The sequence below is a fragment of the Bacillus rossius genome, chromosome 6, assembly GCF_032445375.1.
Source record: "Bacillus rossius redtenbacheri isolate Brsri chromosome 6, Brsri_v3, whole genome shotgun sequence".
Classification (NCBI taxonomy): Eukaryota; Metazoa; Arthropoda; class Insecta; order Phasmatodea; family Bacillidae; genus Bacillus; species Bacillus rossius.
In genome coordinates this window covers 58,237,981-58,257,070 of record NC_086334.1, presented here as the reverse complement: position 1 = coordinate 58,257,070, position 19,090 = coordinate 58,237,981, and the positions used below count along the sequence as shown (strand labels likewise).

At 34.6% G+C, this 19,090-nt stretch overlaps 1 protein-coding gene across 1 annotated transcript in view; it reads left to right on the top strand.

The window, feature by feature from the left end:
- LOC134533231 (putative helicase mov-10-B.2) overlaps positions 1–19,090 on the top strand; it is a 98,299-nt gene that overhangs the window by 7,266 nt on the left and 71,943 nt on the right. Inside the window, exons 3-4 of the mRNA XM_063370638.1 lie at positions 4,172–4,362; positions 15,187–15,283. Of these exons, the coding sequence (XP_063226708.1) occupies positions 4,172–4,362; positions 15,187–15,283 (288 nt within the window). The remainder of the gene's footprint in view (positions 1–4,171; positions 4,363–15,186; positions 15,284–19,090) is intronic.

The following is a 19,090-nucleotide window of genomic DNA, read 5'->3' as shown; positions in this document are numbered from 1 at the left end:
CGCACCCAGCCGCGCATTCGCGGGATCCAGTTCCTGGCTGGCGACACATCGGTAAATAGAAGCCAACTTCCCTGTCTGACAGGGTCCGAGAGCCGGATGCAGAATTTGCATTTTCATCACCCTTCCTCAACAACACACAGGTGCCCTGGCATCATTTACCTGATGGATCTCCGGGAGGCGAAGCCCCGACCTCCGGTGCTTCTGTATCTTTTAACCTTTTCTACGCCGTTAGACGAAGTTCATCAGATAAACGCCACATCTGAACTTTGAGAATACTGGGATTGTTTAAACATATTTGTATTTTTTTTATTGGTTTATGTATTTTTTTAATGAAACCTATTTTTTATAATTTAATTTAGGGCTAGCCCATATTTCTCTTTAAATATATCTGAGAGCTAATTAATTAAGTAATTGATATTGTATGTCTATATTTTTTAATATCTGTTATAAATTTTCCTATAATAAATTTGACGTAATTATATTCAGACGGAATCACACCTTGTTTCTGTTAATTTCTAATAACAATGTGGAACCTTAAAAGATCCCCAGCACAGTACATAAAAAGGGCGTAGTAAGTAAAAACAATGTTTTGAGAAAACACAAAAAATAATGTTCAATATTGTGTCCTGTTTTACTAATTATAACTCAATTTTCTTTAATAGAAATACGAATATTAGCTCTTTTTATGAAGGGATATCCAAATAAATTATTTCAAATTACGTTATGTTATGAGTAATCAATTAAAAATACATGCAAGTTTATACAACCTTTTTAGGCATTAAATGGGTGGTTAAAAGACGAAGTAAAGAGAGAAACATCAATTCATTACATTTAATTACTAAATCTGGAGAAAACATCTTACAAGTATTCTTATCAATTTTTTACATTTTACAATTAATTTTTTTTATTTTCAGAGATTCGGAAATGACATAAGATGGAGCATTAGCCATTATACGTGAAGCCGTTCCCCCCACCCCCCCTCCTCCCAAATTTTTATTTTATTTTATTACATACAGATATGGCGGACATGTGTTTATCAGCTGTTCTAGCCTGCTTTTATTTACGACTAGTTACGCTGTTCAAAAGAAAAATAAATTAAAATATTTCTGGTTAATATGTCTATATATTAAAAGTCCAAACCCAATTTTCATAATACAAATGTAATTATATAAGTTGACATTATTTATCCAATTTAACCTCCAGTACAGGTACAGCTGATATATTTGTAAATAAACAGCTACCATATTGGTACGTGTAGTACACAGAAATCCCCCTCCCCTTTGGGTTTCATCCCCCTCGTCTAGTATCGGCCTTTATATCTGTATATTCCCCTAATCTCTGTTATTCACAAAAACAGCTGACATTTTCTTAAAACATGTGCACCAACTTCATTTTTAAAGATATACCAATGAAACTTGTATCACTGAGTTCTGTATAAATTGTGGAGTAGAATATATATTTTGCTTTAAAAGGGCTTATGAGCTTATACACCCTTTTTACGTTGATGGCCTCAATTGATAAAATATCTGTATTTAGACATTTAAGCCTTAAACATGTTCGCTTTCAAAGTTATTTACACTGACCTTAATTGTTTTTTCTCCTGAGTCCAAAAATTTCCTGCAGTGAAGTTCAGGTATACTAAAAAAATGTTATGCATTCCTGTTTTAACTTATCTTCCTACATGTGTACTGAGAGCTTGGATGTGAGTTCATCTTGGAGGGTAGTAGTTGATCCATAACGAAACAGAGACCCCACTGCAAACCAGAAGGTGACACAGTGATAAATGTAAAAAAGACATAGTAAAGACAGACAAGAGCTAACATTAGAAATGTACGAGCAAGAAAAAGGAGAAGAGTGAATATGACTTACCACTGTATATGGAGCAATCCTGAAATTAAGTCATGGAGCTGTAAGGTGTCACCACGAATGTGAAGAACTGCAGCACAGTCAATCAATAAAACTAACAACTACATAACGATGTCGTGAAACAGGAAAAGGAGAAAAAAAAAACCTCTTAATTGCCTACATGCCACTGCAACAAACTTAAGCACAACAGTGCCTCCGGAGACTGTACAAGCACTGCTCCTAAGGGGCAGTTTTCGTGCCTAGTTAAAGAGACACTTGGTAGTAACAAAATCGAGGCACTAGGGCAGGAGGTATGAGGTCCATAACTATCTCTAAAAAAGGGGTGGGGGTGTAGAAAGTTATGATTTTGCAAGACCATTCCCGCCACAGCTTTTAAATTTTTTTTTTTTTTTAAGAATATATACGTGTATTATGTTTTCTCAGTAATGCAATATATCATCTGGTTATAGCCTTTAAGGTCGTAATGACCTAGTTTTTCATACTTGTATTTTATGCTTGATAATATTCTTATAATTAAATTTAATGTGTAAGTATTTTATTTTGAAAAGCCTCTTAACTATAATTTTATTGGTTTTCACTTTGTTAACTTGGGTGTTATTTATGTCAGTGTGGATTACAGGATTTTGATTGCATTTAAATATACTTTTTATAATAACTATAATGTTGTGCAAAAGTGTTTTATAGTGGTTTTGAGATGGGGAATATTCTGGGTAGAGAGAAAGAAAGACGTGCGGTGACACAGCGGCAATAATTTATCGCATCCTGTGTAAGAGAAAGACAGACCTTATCTCAGACTGTGGGAATATCTGACTGGGGAATCCCAGAATTCTGTTTTAAATTAAAAAGAGACGGAAGGTATAAGACAAAGACAGAGACTTGTGACAGCGAGGGGAAGCCCTCAAAGTGGGGAATCACTAAATAGTAATTGTAAGAATAACTGTTTTAGCCAATCATAAGGCAGTATTATGAGGAAGTCCCCAGGTAACTGAAATTTTCTTAGTGTTTGGTGTGGAGTGGAGTCAGTCGTTGTTCGAGGGCAGGGCCGAGAGGTCTTGCCGTCTCGGCGGCTGGGTTATTGTATTGTTTAGAATAAATTTTCCATCTTAAGGGGCCGCCTACCTGGGCACACATACGGTGTGCAGAGCTTCAGGAAAAACAACGCGATTTCAAAACTACCCAAGATATCCGAGTGGGGCCTATTTACGAAAAGCATTTAAGAGTTCGCTGAGGGCCGAAAAGTACTTTTAATTTCGGATTAAGTTTTTAAACTGTATTTTTAGAAGCATTAAAATGCCTAAAACGCGTGTTTTCAGAGTAATTTTTAGGCATAAAACAATCAGTACAGATTCTTGAAAGCACAAGGGGCTTGCATAACACCTTTATCTTCATTTCTCCGCCATATAATGTTACGGTCACCGCTCAAATTTCACAGTTATCCTGTGCCAACGAGACGAATGCGTGCCAGTTCAGAGCCTTGCGCTTAGAGACTATACCGCGCTAGAAGCACCAGCGAGCGTCGCGCTTATCAACCCGCCTCACTAACACACATACACTCCTGACGATTCGGCCCCTTAAGTTTAAACTTTTTTACTTAAATTATATCTATAACAGTTATCATGATAGATAATAATTAACAGAGTTATAAACACACACAAGTCGTCGGGACATTTGTTTTACGGTGTTTTATGCATGTGCAATTCAGACCAATTTTGAGCTATTTGGGAGGTGTGAGTTGTTACTAAAGTATCCAACAGGTCGCGTATAATTGAGTCATAATTAATGTAGACTTCATGAGAAACCTTTTTTTTTGTCTCTTCTCTTTAAGAAATTATCATTGATTATGGTTAATTAATTTTTTTTCAAGATATTATAGTCAGAATTAAAACACAGTATTTATTTTTTCTTTCAGTACTTGTTTTTTTGTTTGTATCACCAGTAACCAAGATGGAAGGGGTTAGGGTGACTAAGTGGTAAGATCATTTGCTTCCCCCCAAAAACTTATCCATTCAACAAATAACTTCCTTCGAGTTGCTGAATGTAGTTTAAACAAGTCATCTACAACTGAGGAGAACCTGTCTGAAAATGAAAGTTTTAGTAGATTATTATTATTAAAATCATTTGTCAAACATGGTTTTGTTCCATTTATACAAACCCTTATAAATAACATTTATTTTATGCTAGCTTAGTCTGCTGTAGATGTTTGATTTATGATTTTAAAACTTGTTTTAAAATTTTTTCTATCAAATGTATTAATTTATGTAAACTTAGCTTTGCAAACTATTTTTTTTAACTATCCTTGTTTCAGGGACGAGCTAAAAAAAACAGGAATCTAGAGAATGCCATCATGAAAAGACACAAACAAAATTCTAACACTAAAACAACTACTTACTGCCCTCTGTGTGGATATAAAGCGGAAGATAGTTTGGACTTTACAGATCATTGCAATTCTTCAACTCATGTGTATAACTACATGTTGGACCAGTATCACCAACGAAGGTATGTGAGGTTATACTTTTAAAATTTAGATGCTTGCTAATGAATTTGTATTTCAGCTGGTTTCGAAAGTGAGACACAACCACATTAAGAAATGTAAACCGTAAGGTATGCTTGTGTTGATTATCGACTGAAATTTGCATGAAATGAAATCTAACACCATTTAACTTAAACATTATACGCTTGAGTAAGACTTATTCTTTTATTGAGCTTAAGCTGAAAATATTTGTAGCGATAATTTGGTTGGTTTTAGTTTTGAGTAACAACAACTTAAGGCTGTTCAAGGGTAAAAAAAAAAGTCTGAAATTTAATATTTACACTGTCCTGTCTGGAAACCATTGATTAAATAGTACATCTGAAATAACACAAAGTAATTAAAAAAATATTTATTACTTTTTTTTAAATATTTAATCGTTTTGACATTATTTTTCCAAAACGGCAATACCTTCTATGTTTTAAAGGTGAATTTTTTTTTATAATTGAAAAAATTGTATTTCTAATAGGCCAAGAAAGTTTTGTGTAGTTTCGAGAAGTCGTTCTCAAGGAAAAAAAAAAATACTTGTTGGCAAATTTTGTATCGAAAATTAGCATTATTAGTAGTACTCTAAAAACAAAATCAGTTTTATCTCTATTGAATATTACATTTATAACATATAGCAGCATTCTTCCTGATTACAACGATACCAAGTTTATAGCCATGAGAGCTTTCTATTCATTCCAGTGCTGTACCAAAGCAGCACGTGCACATCCTCTTCTGCGACGCGAGAGCTGCCATGGCGGGCGGCCTCTCCGCCGCTGTTACCTACCAGTGAGGTGGCGCTCCTCGCGCCACCTCTGGCAACTGCGTGGGGTATTTGAGAGGTGTCGGGGGCTCGCTTGCTGTATTTATTTTTCGCGGGCTTTTTGAGGTGCAGTGTTGTGATTGCAGTTGTAGCAAACAGCGGTATAGAAAATTAGGCTTTTCGTTGTCCTCGAGATGTTTAACGATGTCAAAGGCTCGGCGACGGAAGCAATCACGGCCTTACAAACGGAGTAAAAAATCTAAAATACAACGAGCTCTCTGGAAGAAAAAGAAATTAGCCGAAAATCAATTAACAAGAAACAATGAAGTTACGAGGTAAGTATTTTTTTTTTTTTTCAATCGGCTTAAAAATTACTGCATTATATATACATAATGTGTATTTAACGTGAATATTGTCTTCAACGTACTGGTTATGGCTTAGCATTTATCAGTAAAGGTTTTACTACGATAACAAAGGTTAAATACATACTATTTATTCCTTGAAACGGAAGTTACAATGTTGATAAAGATATCTGGATTCAAACTCTTTCGTTGCCTCATTTCAACAGTGATGTTATTTATTATTGTATTAATATTTTTAACAATTTTATATTTCACCATTTTTAATTGCCTATTTCAGGTAAAAATAGTTTATATATAGTTACAGTCTAGAATTTTTATAGTGTTACAGGCTAGGATGAAATGTAATATGAATTGCGATGCAGGAATAATTCTGCCGATGACAAACCATGGACGAAACCGAATTCTCATTTATAGGATTTCTGGATAGATATGTATATCGGTATGCAACGTGATAGAGCTCTTGAATTGTCTCAAATTTTCATGCAGTAAAAAAACGTAATTACCATTGTAATAAAGCGTAGCTCTTTGTAAAGCGAATTTAGGACAATCAAAGTGAATAATTCAAGAGTACGTCAGAAATTGTTTTTTTTTTCATATATTTTTTTTGTAATAATAATGCATCTTAAAATATTGCATACAAATTAGTTGTATTGATGCAGAACAGTATTTCTGAGCGAAATTGTATGCATCATGTTTGGCAGTGATGTTTCTGTTTCATCACAATTTCTTGACTGCGAACAACTTGTTTCTTGCGTTAGATATAACAAATATTAGTTTTTAAATTACTCTTTCCCAGGGAACTGAATACTCCAGCTATCATGTACGGGAGAGTGCGAGAACCGGATGCGTTGCTTAGATACAGCGATGTGAAAGGAGTAAAAGTTTACCCGTGTGGCATTTTTATTGGTGCTCAGGAACCCTTTAGCTCATCGCACACTACAGCACGCCGCGCCGCGCCGCCTTGCGGAAATTTCCGATGGGTTCTGGAGGGGGTCGCACACTACAGATGCCGTTTTCTGATTCCGCGCACTCAGTTCCTTCAATTGTGACCTACAGTACAGGAGTACCGAGGGGCTAGTTTTGCTTCCGTTTAGTTGTGTTGTAGGTTTTCAGGTTTAGTTTACTATTTAATTTCAAAGTCATGAGCAGTTCTAAGGAGGAAGATATGTTTCTATATTGTTTACTGGAATCGGAAGAGGAAGAGAAGAGACAGAGGATGATGTGGGTTCACCCGATTAACGAGAAGAGAGATTTGCTTGTTTTAGTTTCATATAATTTCACATACAACGTGACCCATCACCAATTTAAATTTTCGAAACTTAGGCAACATTAAATTAAAGGCCACAAAAAGGAGAAGGATAGCTTTTTGACTGATACGTTAGTTTGAGGTTAAACAAAATCTACACTTCTGTTATCTCAAAAACTTTTGTTTCCCGACCTGTTTATTTAAGTTTGAAAATTGAATCAATGGTTAGCCCATTTATATAGTTAAATCAAAGATTTAAAATAAAGTAATCTATGCTTTAACTTACCTAAAATAGTCTTCTGTGTACACTAGATACATACAGCCCGTGTGCAGGTCTTATAAAATAGACTCAAAAAAGAATAATGAACGAGAAGCACCGAAGAAACCCGGCACCCGAAGGTTATCTCAGCCCATATTGTGTTCCGTCTGTCACCAGACACGATAGCGCGCCGCTTGGCGCCTCGCCTCGCCCGCCTCCTTGGCGGAACAATTCCGCTCCGAATTCTCCCGGGAGTTCCGGCGCCGGAATAATTCCGCGGCGGACAGGGCGGCGCGGCGCGCCCAAGTGTGCGCATCGTCATTGCTTTACATGCGAAGAGTTCGGCCGGAATTTTTCCAGGGCGGTGCGGCACGCTGTAGTGTGCGATGAGCTTTTCTCGCTGCAACACCGGATGGTCTGGTAGAAGATGATGGGTTGGTTGAGGTCAAATGTTTACCATCAGTGAAAGAGAAGCTCCTAATGGAAGTTGATAAGGAGAAAAAATCGTCACTCTGTTTAGAAATTATTAACGGAAAACGTCAACTACAGAAAACCCACAAATATTATTACCAGGTGCAAGGGCAGCTAAATATCACTGGCAGACGTTATTGCGATTTCATTATTCTCACGGAAAAAGATTTTTACATACAAACTATTGAGAAAGATGAACTCGTTTGGATGAACGTCATGCTGCCAAAGCTAAAGACATTTTATTTACAATGCATGCTCCCAGAACTGGTAGACAGCAGAATAAAACGAAAAATGAAAGTCAGAGATCCACCTTATGTACTTGAAGCACAGAGAAAAGTTAAAAAAAAAAGAAAGAAAAACCCAATAGTAAAGTTTAAAACTTATTATACATAAATTATCCGAAACTCATAATTAGAAAACCACACGGGACTTAATGCAACCATTATGCTATTAGATCTTTTGTGTAGCATACGGTCACTGCATAAGGATATATATTATGTACAGTTGCAGGGACACGTGCCAATTATATGCTGACAATACACCTTCCTCAGATCGCAGTAATAAGAAAATATGAAATTAAAAACTATGTCATTAAGGCGCTGTAGTTTTTCATAGAAAGTCATGCCGATCACATTTAGAAAGTTTACCCTTGGTTATATATACATATATACACACATACATTTGTGCAAAACTAATTTTTTTTAATCATTTGTCAAAGATGTGAGAATTTGTGCAGTCATATGATGTACAAATTTATGTAAGCGATTTTCAAAATTACGCAACGTTTGATTACAAAAATATTTTGCTTGATTTTAACCTATGTTTATATTAAAATTTATGATACTTCATTTGAAATAAAAATTTCACAATAGGTGAGGTATTTTTATTGATAAAGGTATAGTGGCAAAACATATATTTTTTTGTTGACAAGAGTAGGTCCTATGCAATTCCGGCATGCGTACATACCACGAAATCCAGTATTAATATAAAATATGAAACTTTATCGAATATTGTTGTTACAGATAAATAGAGAATTAAAAATAGATCGTTGTAAATTACCATGGAAATTTATTTTTACTGAACGTCATTATTTGGAAATATAATGTGTATGCGCACGTTTTGGACTGCCATTTACTTTTATTTATACATATATTCTTTATATATTATACTTTACATTTTTCTGTGGTGATTTCAAAATTTTATACATTGCATATCACTACAATGTGCTAAACTCGGCTGTTACTTTTTTTTGCTTCTCTGAGTTCTTTTTCTGTAAGCGACACTGCTGCAGTGTTGTGTGAACGAGATACATTGTTGCAAAATTCCATTCCTGTTACAAGAATTTTTCAAATTACTTTTAAACATTAAAGATTCAATTACTATATTTGCAGTACAGATTATAAACTACTTGGAAGAAACTCTACTTATTTGTATGCATTTTGGTTACAACGGTTTTTTACATTCCTTTTTTTTTACATTAAAGCCGTAACGATTATTATACATTTTTTGGTACAACGTTTTAGACTGATTTTGTTTTCTTATATTATTTTGAAAGCTTTGTGCCTGTAAGCCAACACTTTAACTGCTGGTGTGAACATTTTATATTGTTATTTTATATACTATGTGTTTGTATATTTTTAATCTGTATAGTTGGTGAAGTTTTGTTCTTATAGTGTGCATGGTCGTATGTGTACTATGTTCATATTTTTTTTCACCAATTACTCTATTAATTCGTCTATTAGTAGGAAGTAACTAACTATCTGTATTTTGTTTTGGTACCTTCTGGTAGTGTTTATGCATGAAAGTGATTTTATGACAAATAAATTCTACTTCAAATACAAGTTCTAAAACAATTAACATCTTGTATATGTTCGTAAGTTTGTCAGCAGTGAAAATGTATAGTAAACCATGGTCGATCCGCATTAGATAATTTATTTTTAATCAAACCCATTATATTTTTCTTTGACTTAATTGTAATCATAGAAACGTATATCATGAAGTTCCAAGTCATAGTCAAACAATAAATGATACGTTTAACATATTTAACAATTTCCACGATTCGGCGAAACATACCGCGAGTAGTGACAATAAACATAATTACGCTTCTTTTCGCAGGCATAAAAATATATTTTTAGGAATTACTGTATAATTCATTATTATTACTATAATATTAAATTATATTTTCCGAGCAAAAGCAGTTTCTCAATTTATTTAATGTTCACAAATTTACTATATATGTACCTATATGTAAATATGCATGTATATATACTACACACATCATAGATCTATCTATAACATATTGATAAACGGTTTTCCATTTGAATTCGAACTAAAATCAACATATACATAACATTAATTGTCTTATTTGTTTTGTTATAAAATATGTAATATTTTATCTCTTGTTTGTGCCTACTATGCCAGGATAAGATTTCTTGTGTCATGCTGTTCCTTTTTATTGTTTTTTGTTTCGTAGAACAATTAACCAGGAAAAAAATAATATTCAATCCGTGTTTTTTAAGCCCTCTTTTGAGCTATGAATTTCGAGGTTTTTGTACGCTGCACTGAAAAAATGTTTGTAGGTAAAGTATAGGTATCTATGTCAAAATTTCGCCAAGAAATTTTTTTTTTTTTTTTCGTACTGAACTGAAAATCTTGTGAAATATATACAAAAAGAACGTTTTCATAATCAATTGAATCAACGAAACATTTACTTTTCCGTAGACTTGTAGTAAATACAACGCAAAGGTATTTATTGTCGATGCACGTGTTATTAAACTAGCAGTACATAGTGCCATTGCATTGGTTGTTGAAATGGACCCAGTAGCTGATAACCTGTTGCAAGCAGAAGGGTTTTTTCGGAAGTGTTACGGGATATTTCCAGGATACGTCAAACACTGCAGCGCTGGTTTGCTGCCAATGTCACACCTGAATAGATACCTTGTTTGTTATTCATAATACACACAGCATATTCATATTTCGTTGGAGTTATGTGTCGAACGTTTTGTAGAGATAATCAAACCTCAATAGTTATTTTGATTCTGATAAAAATATTTTTGGATTAAAAAAAAGCACGTGTAAACTAGCAGGACACCATCAGCATTAAAAATTCACGTTCCCATTGTAAGTATAAAATCAATTGCTAGCTAGAAAGGATCAAAACTCAAGCCAGTAGACACTCCCTCAGATATCCCAAGGAGAAAGCGGGCACCTAGTTCCGTGGTCTGTGTTCTCCAGGGCCATTCATGAAACCAGCAAAAGTTATTTCTAAGCCAAAAAGTAAAACGATGTAACTATAAATGAATAACTTATTTGACTGCTCACCCCACAACGGCGCCACCAGCTTGACGAGGCGATTACAATGCCATCTCGTGTCGGGCAGTTCTACTAGTTTTAAAACTGCATAAGAATTCTACTATGGCTTGGAGACTTCTATAAGAATTATTTATATTCAATGGTAGTACGTAGTATTTTACCATGTCTGCAATTAAAGTGTTACACAGTGACTATGTTATCAGTTAAATGTCACAATTTTAATATCAGTTTCGAAATGTTAATGTATGTAGGCAATAATTCAAATTATTATTTTTCAACCAAAATAATACTCAACAATATGCATACGAGCAATGGAGATCATGGGCCTCTCTGGCATACCTATAACATTTGGTGGGGACATCAAATAAATGTATTTAAATGCTAGTCTTGGAGCTGCTGTCACTAAGTTCCAGGAACATGAATTTTCTGGGACTCTTCTGTGAGCTCATACAAACACATGCTGGGCATGATCACTCTCCAATTTAGTGACAAAATGCAAGTTTTATTTAGCGAAATATAAAAAATTCCACTAGTTTATTTAACAACACTACGGATGTTGACTATTAATATAGTGTGTCTTTTTCCCAATACTATGCTTTGTATGTAGTTTTTTATTTGACACGTAATCAACTACTATATTACATTACTGTAATTACAGGTATTTCATAAATATGAAAAAAAATACAACTTTAGGATGAACTTGTAAATATTGGGGGGGGGGGGGGGTGTTTCCCCGGACCCCCCCCCCCCCCCCACCCGCCAGCGACGCCCGTGATGGAGATAGTGTACAATTTGACTGTATACTCTGTGGATCTGTCTTAGTGATATTTTAATGGTCTCAGTTGCCAGCTGTCAGGTTTTTAGTTTTACAAAAAAATTACTTATAACAATAATTACACGATGACGTTTATTTTATTCCAAATTATTTGTACCAGCATGATATACAAAATAAAATATATAGGTGTTAAGATAATTTTATGGAAATACTCCGGTTAACATTTTAATAGTTATTACCATAAAATGTACTCGATGTATGATAATATCGTTAGCGGGAGTGGAAGTGTTAAAAAAAAAATTATAAAAGTTATTACTGCACAAAATGTTTTTCTCTACTCAGTGTCATAAACTTTCACACACTGTAAATAGTTGTTTTATTTTTGTTGGTTGTATAATTGTATAAACGGTTTTGTACTTTTCCCAGAAAAAACAACCATTTAGTCTATATTTATCTTACCAGTTATCCCAAAATAAGCAGGAAACAACTCAGTAGCTCAATTTGCAAGTATGATCACCGTTTTCAACGTGCAGCACACCTATCACTGAGGGGAAATGTTGAGTTGTCTGGTGCATTTATTTTTTATTTAAAATATATTTTCTTACTTAAAAAATTTGTCCATATGCCACTCTATCAGTGTTGTAGTGACAAATACAAAGAACTTTAATATTTTCAAACCGTCGTTGACGTGAGGGATAACTGAAGAAGACTGGCTCAGACTCACAGCGTTCTCCGCGTCTCTCAATCACAAAACATCTCAAGTGGTATTTGTCCGGAAACCCGGATTGCCGTGGAGAGATGTTGGCGTGCTATGTGTAACCAAGTGACTGACATCAATGATACCTATAATTACTTTATTACATTAAATATATAATGTACTTTCGTGTCAGTTTGTGCGCCGGCCTCTAAAAACAGTTATTGCATAAATCGGGTAACGTTACTAAAACATGATTTAAAAAAAAGTAATTAAAAATATTAGCATCACTCTGCTCACCTAGGCTACATGCGACGGCATCTACAGGGGTCTAGTGGGCTGTGAACTACTTGACAGAATAATTTCAGTCTTGCTGGAGATAAGTTTCGAAACAACGCAGCTTCGGCTATCTCGCCGCATTTTAAATGAGTCTTCTTTTATTTTCAGAACATGAGGCAAATGACAGTAAAACTCTTTTGGTTTTATAAAGATCTAACAACGGATACTGAATCGATTTATAGCCATTGTAGCTTGCAGGTTTCGTAATGTGTTTCATGTGAATAGTGCAATCAAGTTTACTGGTGGGGAAAATCAAGGAAGTATTAATAAAGTAATTTGATGCAAAAATAGTCACATCGTTAGCCGTGTGATTTAAGTCTTGAATAATGTTTATTCTTAAATATAATGAAACAGTTCAATCTTCCAATCCCCCTTGGACAAGGATAGTATTTTTTACAAATTATTGCAGCAGGTTTTGTCTTGGCATATAAAATACAATAATGCATATTGGAAAATGTTACGGCTCTCATTCTGCAATATAAATGTATATTGATTTACTGTATTATTGGATGTAGACAATAAGTAAATAAAAAATTTATGCCTCTATAAATTACATAAGCTTATCTATTGCACAGGCCGAGCGCATGTGGATGAAGCAACATTATAGAAAATCTAGGAAGTATATGCGAAATGGTAGCTGTGGCAGTATGCCATTGTCTGCGGAGCAGGAACACGTGTGACGCTGCGCCCTGCTGGCCTGTGAGCCGGGCAGCGAGGACCTTCCGAGCCCGAGCTGTCACATCCTCCCCCTTCCCCTAGTCCAAAGGGCGCTCCCACAAGCCAGCGCGACTACCTGCTCCGGCCTTCAAGCAGTTAGGTTTCTCTCCGCTAGGAGTGACACTGTCCATTTTCTTAAGCGCGTCGCCTTTCCATTGTTCGGGAGCGGAGCGATACACCCTCCCCCTCTGAAGGCTGTCTCGCCACTGAATGCCCAGCGGCGCGACCCTGAGTCTTATACAGCGCTGTCAGGGCGCTCGGCCATCAGTTTTCATGCTATTGTGAGTGATGTATCGGTTTGAAGTCATTCTGAAGTAGGGACGATTTTTGGACCTCTTGAACAGCCTTAATGTAATATGTATATGTAAGATAGCTTGACTGTATGTTTTGTGATACTGATTAAGTTTCATATTGCAGTTGACAGGGTTTTAAATTTTTATGTTTTTTTAATATTGCAATATCGTGAATACTGATCTATGTTAAGTGAACTGCTGTATGGAAAAGTCGAGGAAATCAAAAGATTTCAGGAATTTACTAAACATAATATGAACCAACACACTTTCCCCCGTGCTGTTAAAATATAAAATTTTTGTTGTTTAAAAAAAATATTTGTTTTTCCTTTAATTTTTTAATTCTGTCACTGCGATTACAACAGAAAAGATGGCACTTAACAGACCACACCAGATTTTATCGGACACATTTACAAAAAAAAAAAATATATATATATATATATAAAACGTACATATGAGGCTTAGTTGATTTATTGAGAAATTTAGATTTGTACTGCAATATTATTCACACATTGTTTTATATACTTAACAAATAACATTGATTATGTTTTTAAAAAATATTAATAATATTCTATTTCATGTATGTAACTAGATTGACAAAACAACTTTCAAACTTAAAATTTACTGGTTTAAGAAAATGCATTGACAGGTTTTTTTTTTATTTATTTTATTTTAAACTGCTTTGTAATGGTTCCATTTATATTACTCTTTTTTTATTTTACTGTTTTTGCAAAAAAAGGTTTCTTGGATTCTGTGAGTGTGAAAATTTTTTTTGCTGTTTGTTAAAATTTGATTAGAAAATTCGACTCAAGTGGAAAAAAAAAACATTTCGTAGAAGCCTAATCATAAGTTTTTGTTTTTATTGCTTGGGCTCGTGGGAATATACTTTTTATCAGCATTTTGAAATGTCAGAAATAGGTACTATACATTCTAGGAACATTTTATATCTGAACCATGTCACCTTAGCAACTTTACCATTACTACTGTCAAATTTGTAAGTACTTTTTTTTTTAATGTAATCTAATATTTTTGTAACTGTGTGTTAGTTCATTTGTGAACGTACACATATGAATATTAAAATTTCATGTTTTGGTACATTTTTGACAATTAATTTGTTCTACTTGAAGTATAATTGCACATAGTTAAACCACTCATTAAAAGAGTACTTATGCTAACTAACACTAAAATATGAACTTTCTAAAAGAACATGTCTTGCACCAATTATCATATGGTCGTGCTGCAGATATGCTGGATAAAAATTGCAGTTTACAATAAGTCATCAAGTAAGACTACAATCATATGTAATGGTCTGGAAAATTTTCCATATGGACTGAAAAACCTGGAGTAGTTAGGGAATTACATATTCAAAAATGTGTAGCAACCCTGAACTGTAAATGGCAATACGTAGTAATTAATAACTTCCCATGTTATCTGCAAAGTAGAAATGATCAACACTAATATCTTGATTAGCTTAGTCTCCTTTTCAGCAGGACAACTAACTTTTGCCTTGTGAAACCTGGTAAATTTGTTATTGCACTACATTATTAATTACTTTAGTACTCTGTTTCTTTCTTTTGTAGAAATGAGTTGGCTCCAGATCGACACAAAGTGGTGGTCAAGATTGCATGTGACACATACAATATTGAAATTCAAAAAGATGGTGCTTACAAGATAAATGTAAGTCTGATGTGCATTTGTTGAAGCTTTCTATTATTGAGAGCAAGAACTTAATTTTTGTTGAGCTGAGTATGATATAAAATACTGGATAACAGTAAATTATTTTCATGTTAAATGTTTCTGGAATTCAGTGATACCAAGGGCAACTCCTGCCTTTATAGATCTGTGTGTTGTATTCAGACTTGTTTTGTTAAGAAGTTAGGGCTAAGTTATTTTTCTTTTGAATTTAATTGTTTAAGATTATTTTTCTTTATGCATTTGTTTTGTCATTTTTTTCAAGAAAAGTTTATTATTAAGGTCAGTGATTATTTATAATGACACAAAATTAAGAGAGTAATGAGCATTGGTTAAATTAACATGATTGGCCAGTTTTCTTCATGTCTGACAAATACTGATTGATTATCAATTATTTATGTACTAGAGAGAGGTGTGTGAAGACTTCAAAGTCAAAGATCACTTAAATATTTTGCTACATCAAGGAAAATCCATAGACATAACTCTTGAGTGCTTGAGTACGTGTATGCTGCATACAACACACTAAATAAGAACAATGTAGGAAACATCTAGCTAGCTAACCAACTTCTACTGCTTGTAGATAAAAAGCAAAAATTATATAACTAAAAATTACTTATGTAAAAGCAAGATGAACTTATGAAGTACCTACATTTAAAACGTGAACACATTACGATGAGGTATTGCATATAACCAAACGTGTATTTAATCTCTTGAAAACAGGCTGTTATGCAAAGTCTGTGTCAGGAATTTTGCTTTTTTTTTTGTTATATGTATAAATATACAACTTCCAATACACATTAAAAAGTCTTAAAATTTGTTGTAAAGAATCTTGCTGTCTCTTTCGCACTTAATGAATGTATGTAGAGGACTAGAAAGTTTGGAATATGACTGAATGCATTAGCGCGGATAGTTCAAACTTTGTGTTAATGTCGTATTGCAGAACTTTCCTAGTCCCCTACGTATAACTTGTGAATGAATCAAACAATTTAACATTTACATGAACTTGTTAGATACCTACTATACATATATTGTGCAAATGCAGGTTAACTTTAACAAACCATTAATAAGATGATATAAATGGTTATAGGGCAAGGCTTTCCTTTCTTAATATTATTATATCTCCCTGAGAATAGGCATTTGGTTTGGTGAGAGGGAAGGAGGGGGAGGGGTAAGGGAGAAATATCAGTGTCTCTGGTTGGGAGAAACAATTGGCTCTACATTATCATCTTTTCCTATTACTGGATTGTAAAAACGTAAAATGTTTTCTGTAGGTGATGAAATGAAAAAGGTGAGCATAACACTAAAGCAAAGTTACTGATGTCTCAGAACTCTATGTACAAGCTGAGAACAGGCCTACTACTGTAGGGCCGCGACGTCTTGGCGGGTCGACTTCCTAGAGCTCAGCGACCTTGTAATCGACACGTCCCGCCTTGCCTGCTCCGCTGATAGCAACGGCCTGGAAGTCTTCATGCCGTTCCGAAAACATTGGTCGAGAACAATCTCACATACGGTGCAACACAGCGCAGATCTTAATGATACAAAGATGCGATAATGCTTTACGGTAATTTATTATTTGAAGGTAGTGCACCATTTGCTCGACTGGGCAGCTTAGTTAAACATAGTTAAACATAGCTATACAATTCTTTATAAGAACTAAATTTGTAATTGTACGTTGCTGTAGGAAATACAATTAATTAAGACTTGCATGTAACTCCCTCACTGATGCTTTCTTTTCCATTTGGTTTGGCTGAAATGTGAAGACGATCGACATGACACTTTCACGCACTTCAAGAACCTTACCACTTTTATGCACACGGGTTGGTATTTTTTCCATAACAGCACTCTGAAAGAACCATTTTAGTCATTTCGAGCGGGCCGAAAACCATATTTATAACAAACCATCCTCGCGTATTTTATAGTTTCCTGTTGTTGTGCTTGCTTTATAAACAAGAGAGGCTCCGGGAAGGAAGCCCTCCCTAGAACCAACGCTTACAACTATCAGTCTGTGCATTTCCTGTTGCCATTACACCTTCAAAGTCACCTTTCTTTTGCCAATATTTCTGAAATTAGTGTCAACCCAGGATCCATCCATGTCAAATATCTTCTTCCCAGCCTCCCTGCACTGTTTCATCTGAGTCAGGTACCGTGATCGCCAAGCAACAACGTCAGATCTTTCGAGAAGAAGTATTCGCTTATTTTGGCTTCTTTTCCACACAAAACCCATTTATTTGAGTATTTAACGCAGCGATGTCATTCCCCAACTCCATTCGATTTTTTCTTTCAAAACTGGCAGTAATTTCCTTGTTGTGGGAACCACTTTTTTTACTGCATAAAATTCGTGGCTAGTGTCTCTGATCGCACTTCTATCAAAGTCATCAACTGACAACAAACGTTTCCCATTTTTTTTTTTTTTTGGCTTGAAAGGAATAATTAAACACGAGAGGCTGTTTCACGGTCAAATAAAGGAGTGTTACATATATGTAAATATAAACATATAAATTGTAAATAAATAATATATTAATATAATATACATTAATATATATCATAAAATCATATATATAATAAAATATATAATGCAATATATAATGTATGTGTTTGTATAATGTATGTAATGTAATATAGCGTAATATAATATCATGTAATATAATGCAATATAATGTGTAGCAATATTGGCTACACTTGTAGCTAACAAATATTCTAACAAGCGGTGCAGAAAGTTTGGAAAATTGCCAAATGCAAAACAAACAAACTGCGGGTGAAATTACGGGGAATGCGTTTAAAAACGTATAATGTTGTTGTTTGTTTTTTATTTGGCGTGTCTATGTTGTGTTTTCGGATGCGCGAAACTGATCTTTGGCTTATACCTGTGTATCGCGCAGCTCTTTCGGTTGCTTTTGCAAGAGGAACTAGCAGACATTTGTTGGAAGCTTCTTCATTACAACACTGGATTACACTACTTATAATTCCCCTTTCCCCACTATGTAATACTTTATTGTATCTTGAATGTCCTGCGTCGGGCTCCATTGCTCACTTCAGACTGAGAGCGTGGCGCCTGATGTTTTTGCTATGAACCGCATAGCGGCTGATGTGCGCGCGCAGCTGCTTCCCCTCTCATTTACTCTTCCCCGCTTCCCCCTTCACGCCAAGACGTCGCGGCCCTACAGTAATGACAGTATGAATTTTTAAAAAAGTTGTAGTTATTGAGTTATAGACATTTTTTCTGAAAAGATTTAAAATTATCCATCCTACAATTGATAACAATTCAAAGTAAAATCATACATGCTATACTTTGTGGGGGGGGGGGGGGGGATGGGGATTGCAGTTATGACCTATGTAGCAAACATTTTTAATCTGGTAACTTGACCATCGTATTGTAAAGAAAGTACTAGGCTAACTTGTCAAGTTGTTTTAAAAGATGGCTCATCGAAGTACAGTAGGGCACTAACCATTTCATTAAATAATAAATTTCATAAAAAATTTTTTTTTAAAACAACCAAATTTGTAAAAACAATTAAAAAACTTAATAAGCACCACTGAAATATAATTGTTGTACGTTGATACATAATTCAATGAATTAGTATTCAAAGCTCGTATTCAATTAGTCTGAGTGAGACTGTCTGTGAGGACATTCAGTGTGAGTTAGAGTGAGTGTAGTTAAATTGGAAATTAGACTAAGAATTTATTGCAATTATTCTGTCAAATTAAATAAATGACATGTTATCCTCACTGTCTGTTTCACACAGACTAACTGAATGTGATCTTTAAACATTAAATATTAGGTACTAGCTGAAG